This window comes from Leptonychotes weddellii, chromosome 7, assembly GCF_054177405.1.
Source record: "Leptonychotes weddellii isolate Sample4059 chromosome 7, ASM5417740v2, whole genome shotgun sequence".
NCBI lineage: Eukaryota > Metazoa > Chordata > Mammalia > Carnivora > Phocidae > Leptonychotes > Leptonychotes weddellii.
In genome coordinates, this window is record NC_138375.1 from 58,494,543 (window position 1) to 58,500,542 (window position 6,000).

The window sequence follows — 6,000 nt, forward strand, 5'->3', positions numbered from 1 at the left end:
GAATTAAATAGCAAAGATTATAGAAGACACAATGTCTTGGTGAGATAAGAAAGCAGTAGTCATCCAAAGAAGGGCAGTGTTATGACACTTTATAGCTGTGACCTTGGGAGCGATATGGTTTCCCAGTAACCTTGCAGCTGGCTTTATCCGTGCTTGTTATTCCAGCTGTGGCTTTATGAGTAGCAGGGCTGACTTTCTCAGTCTCACTGACCAGCTGTTTCACAGGCACTGGATCCCTCACATCTCTTGTCCTAACGTGCCCGAGTTTGATCCAGTGGGCTATGATACTTATTAGTTTGAGATTTTGAGAAAGTATAAATGACAAGAGTGCCTACCATCTGCACTTGGCATCTTAAGGTACCTAAGAACTTGAGAAGCACTAAAAAATAACTTCGTGAAAAATGACCTGGAAAAGAAAGCTGCTATTCGAACTGATATTAGAAATGTAGGGAAGGGAAACAGGAATAAAAAAGCAGTGGTTTGAAGCCTTCATAGTGATTCGGTCCTTCAGTCTGCTAATGTCACACAGAGAGATCTAGTCTAAGGAGATCACCAGCTTTGAGGGAAAAGATCATAGACAAGGATACATTATTTATCATGGTGAAAAACTGAAAATGATTTAGACATTAAAGGTGTTGTTACATACCTAAAATGAATATTTAGTGCCCTGGGGAATGCTCATGAAGTAAGCGCCAAAAAAAAAAAAAAAATCAGGAAATTAAAATACAGAGTATGATATCAACTTTATTTTTTATTTATATGATGTGTATAAAAAATGTCTGCAAGGCATTACCAAAACATAAAGGATGGTTATCTCAGTGTGGCTAAATTATCAGAGATTTTGGTTTTTTGTTCTATGTTTTCTACAATAATACAGTGCAGTTCTAAAAATAAGTGTGTATCACTCAGAGAAAGAAAGTAGTTACTTTTGGGAAAATAGTAATGGTTCTTAGCTATAAAATAGGTATCACATGAGGGAAATGATACACCATAGTGTTACTCATATTTGTGGGCTTGTCCGAATGTGTTTTTCCCACCATGTCCCTGTTGGATTGAGGAACATAAGTTTGCATTTTTGTTTGGTGGTTTATATGTTGAACAAGGCTGACTGAATCTGAGTCTTTTTCTAATTGTGGAATTTTTAGCATGTAACCAACGCTTTTTACATAATTAGTCACTTCTACCGGTAGAAATAACACAGTTAGCAGACCAGAATGGAGTAGTAGTTTGGCATTGGTTGTCGCACCCAGAAAAGGGGTTTCAAACTTCAGACCCTGTTACTGCTGATGTTATTTTTAACTTTTTCTATTTCTACTTTTTCTAGAGTATTTCTAGGCTTCCAAAAGTTAAGGAATGATGAAATACCATGTATCTATCAGGAGAAATATGTGGGAAATTATTGAAATTTGGTTAAGATCAGTTGGGATTTATGGACAAAGTAACTTTGGAGTTAGATTGTCTTTCTGCCATTTATAGCAAAGTTATTTTTATAAAGAGGAATGTACATAAATTTTCAGCTGGAAATTAATGTGACTATAGGGTTTCTAAAATGTGTAGCAACATTGTAAGTCTTGACTAGACTTATCTTTTTGACCCCCTAGAGTCCAGGACGATGTCTGGAGAACTTCCACCGAACATTAACATCAAGGAACCTCGATGGGATCAAAGCACCTTTGTTGGGCGAGCCAATCATTTCTTCACTGTAACAGATCCCAGGAATATCCTGTTAACCAACGAACAACTAGAGAATGCAAGAAAAGTAGTGCATGATTACAGGTAACATTAATGATTATACTTTTTGATTAATACGGTAATAGGTCATCATGTTAACCTATTGTCTTTAAACCTTCACTTAGTGATTTTACAACCTTTTTTTTTTTTGCAATGGAATCCTCTTTACCAAAAAAAAGAGGAAATAGGAAGACGTGTTTTATCCCCTGAGGCTGAGCCTTAATGCAGATATCCGGGGTTCACGGTGACCTGAAAATAAGACAGCCATCCCTCCAACTCCTAGGTACCGATCTGTGAGGTCCCCTTTCCCAGTGCTCTGCCTCCTCCACTCCAGTACGTCCCTGGGTCAATAGCGCCCCACGCATCTTTCTGTCCCCGGATGGAGATAACCTCGTGCAGAAAGCAAGCTGTCAAGAATTAGAGTAGGTTGGTTGCTTCTGAAATAAAGCCTCAATGAACAAACCTCGCAGGTAGGAGCTCAGCTGGAAAGAAGCTGGTGGCAGGTTTGTAGGTTTGGGCTGCAGTTCATCAATTCAAAGAGCCAGTCATGACATCAGAAGAGAGATGCTCTAATAAGGCAGTGGTCACAGCCGTCTCCATAAAAGACCACATAAGAAATATTTCAGGGGGCGCCTGGGTGGCTCAGTCGTTAAGCGTCTGCCTTCGGCTCAGGTCATGATCTCAGGGTCGTGGGATCGAGCCCCGCATCGGGCTCCCTGCTCCGCGGGAAGCCTGCTTCTCCCTCTCCCACTCCCTCTGCTTGAGTTCCTGCTCTCACTATCTCTCTCTCTCTGTCAAATAAATAAATAAAATCTTTAAAAAAAAAAAAAAGAAATATTTCAGGCTTTGTAGGCCACAGAGGGAAAGTTTCTGCCCCGTAGTTTTCTTAGTTTTTTGTTTTTGTTTTTGGGTTTTTATTTTTTATTTTTTTAAAAACAATCCTTTTAAAAAATGAAAAGCCACTCTTAGCAAGCGAGACAGACAGGCCATAGACACTAGTTTACAGCCTCCTGCTCTAGGGGAGAGTCAGCCAGTAGCTGAGATCTGGAGCCGCGGGGGGGGGCGGTGGTCTTTGACGGTCACGTGGGAGGTTAGGGAAGGAACCAAGGGCAAAGGGCAGTCTGTAAAGTTCGTCATCAAACACAGGCTGGCCAGATCTTAGCAGGGGCCCGCGCATCAGGAGAGGAGAGCCGAGCAACAGGACATCTTGGAACCTTATGCGAAAGTACTGAAGAACAGGCAGAGCAAGAGCGAAGGGCATGTCAGGGATTCAGGAAAGGAAATGTTCGATGAATCTGGAACAAAAGCCATAAAAAGGAGAGGTGTAGAGGAAAAGACAGCGAGAGGAGTTGAAAAGAAGACATAAAAACACTGCAAAGAAGCTAACACTGTAAGAGCAAGACGGGGGCAGTGGGCGGCACTAATGACAGAGCTGGCTCCGTGGAAAATGAGAAACAAAGACATGGAGAGTAAACCCAAGACCCTCCTCCAGTGGGGAAGAACAGATGTTGGCACACTTTTCCCACAGAGGGCCAGGTGGCAGATATTTTCTGCCTTGCAGGCCATACCTTCTCTCTTGCATATTCTTGTTGTTTTTGCTTTTTTTTTTATTTACAGCCCTCTAAAAATGTAAAAACCATTCTTAGCACAAGAGCCATTCAGAAACAGGCCATGGGCTATAGTTTGTCAGTTCCCAGTACAGACGTAAAAGTGGAAGCAGATTAGGGGTTGCCAAGAAATGGGGGAAAGACTCCAGAGGAGCTTGCAGGAACGTTTGGGGAGATGAAGGTATTCCACACCGTGATTCTGGAGGTGGCTACACCACTGTACCTTTTCCAAAGCTCATCAAATCATACTCTTAAAATGGTTGACTTTTATTGCATTTGAATTATACCTCGGTAACGCTGATTTAATTTTTTGAAAAAGAAGATGCTTCCCAATTCATTTGCAACACTGATACTCTAAATGACAGAAGTACACTGCAAGAATACAGTGGCCCATCTTGCAAATTAATAACGTAAAAATCCAAAATAAAATACTAGCACATCAAATCCAGCCTTTCCTGAAAGTATGAACAAGTAGGATTTATTCCAGGAATAAAAAGTTGATTTATTTTAGGACATCTATCACTATAATTTATCAGATTGAGGCAAGAAAGTCACTCTTGATAGATGCCCAAAAGAAGGTTAAATTATCCATGTGTTTCTCAGAAAATAATTAATCAGCTAGGAATAATGTACTGTATTTCTTTAATATGGTAAAGAATACACATCCACATTAGCAGCCAGCATCACACTAAATGATGAAACAGTAGAGCTGAATGAACTTCCCAGACAGTTCTGCAGAAAAGCAATCCTGTGGAATATTTCCCCCAATACCAGAGAGGGAGAGAGAGAGAGAAAGATAGAAAGCTAGGAAGGGAGGGAGGGAGGGGAGGAGGGAGGAAGGAAAGGAGGAAAGAAAGAGGAGAGAAAGTGGCTTCCGTAGTCAAATTTGGAAAAGTTTACAGCCCATTCTTTTTTTATCCTTAAGATTTTATTTTTAACTAATCTCCACACCCACCATGGGGCTTGAACTTACAACCCTGAGATCAAGAGTTGCACTGACTGAGCCAGCCAGGCGCCCCTACATCCTATTCTTAAGGGTGTCACATCCCATTGACTTCTGAAAAATTCCCAGAAGTATTAGAGTAAATAAAGCCGTTAGTTCGTTTTCCCAAACTTGAACATGGGCCTTTTTTCTTTCTCGTAACACCTTATAACATCTAAGAACACGCCCCTAAAAATCTTGCTCTAGGAGGCATTCTCTTTAAAGTTAGAAGCAAGTCAGGGATGCCTTTATCTTCCCTATTTTATAACATTGTTCTGGGATCCCTAACCAATTCAGTAAGACATAAAAAAGAAATAAGAGGGACGCCTGGCTAACTTACCAGTGGAGCATGGGGTCCTGAATTTGAGCCGCATGTTGAGTGTAGAGATTGCTTAAATAAACTTAAAAAAAAAAGAAAGAAAGAAGATGTACAAATCTTAAAAATATGAGACAATTTCTTTCTCTTCTTTTTTTTTTTTCCAAATGATGATTTTCTCACCAATTAACTACCAGTGGAACAAATAAGAGAATATGACAAGTAGACTACACAAAAAGTCAACAGTTTCCTATACATCAGCAATAATCAATTAGACAATATTATTTTAATACCATTCATAAGACCAAAAAGATATGTATATACCTATATATAAAATATCTAGGAATACACTTACCCGGAAATGTGAAGCAGTTCCAAGCCCACTTGGGGGGTCATTAAAAGAAGCCTTTGATAACTGGAGCAACATGCAGTAAGTCTGGATAGAAAATCTTTTTTTTTTTTTTAACATTTTATTTATTTATTTCACAGAGAGAGACACAGTGAGAGAAGGAACACAAGCAGGGGGAGTGGGAGAGGGAGAAGCAGGCTTCCCACGGAGCAGGGAGCCTGATGTGGGGCTCGATCCCAGGACCCCAGGATCGTGACCTGAGCTGAAGGCAGACGCTTAATGACTGAGCCACCCAGGCACCCCTGCATAGAAAGTCTTAATATGGTAGAGGTGTCAGTTCTCTCCAAATCAATACAGTTTCAGTCTAAATACAATTGTGCTCACCTATAAAATTGACAGAATAATTCTGAGCATTGTCCAAAAAAGTAATGAGCATAACTCAGGCACTTTTGAAAGAGGAGAGACCACTGTTCTACCAGGCATAGAATGGACTGTCATTTGGAAGGTGGGCATCGGCCCCACAAGGTGAAGATGGTGGGAAGTCCATAGAAAGCCCCAAAGCGAATAGAGAGCCCAGAAATGGACCCTCAACTCTATGGTCAACTCATCTTTGACAAAGCAGGAAAGAATGTCCAATGGAAAAAAGACAGTCTCTTCAACAAATGGTGTTGGGAAAATTGGACAGCTACATGCAGAATGAAAAGGGACCATTTCCTTACACCACACACAAAAATAGACTCAAAATGGTTGAAAGACCTAAATGTGAGACAGGAGTCCATCAAAATCCTAAAGGAGAACACAGGCAGCAACCTCTTCGACCTCAGCCGCAGCAACTTCTTCCTAGAAACATTGGCAAAGGCAAGGGAAGCAAGGGCAAAAATGAACTATTGGGACTTCATCAAGATAAAAAGCTTTTGCACAGCAAAAGAAACAGTCAACAAAACCAAAAGACAACCGACAGAATGGGAGACGATATTTGCAAATGACATATCAGATAAAGGGCTAGTATCTAAAA

The 6,000-nt window shown here is 40.6% G+C and overlaps 1 protein-coding gene across 2 annotated transcripts in view; it reads left to right on the forward strand.

Moving 5' to 3' along the window:
- SFXN1 (sideroflexin 1) overlaps positions 1–6,000 on the forward strand; it is a 39,799-nt gene that overhangs the window by 11,144 nt on the left and 22,655 nt on the right. For both annotated transcript variants that reach the window (XM_081826346.1, XM_006732507.3), the window contains one exon: positions 1,602–1,776. In XM_081826346.1, coding sequence (XP_081682472.1) covers positions 1,613–1,776 — 164 coding nt within the window. In that variant the 5' untranslated portion in view covers positions 1,602–1,612. Of the gene's footprint in view, positions 1–1,601; positions 1,777–6,000 lie in introns of those variants that run through there.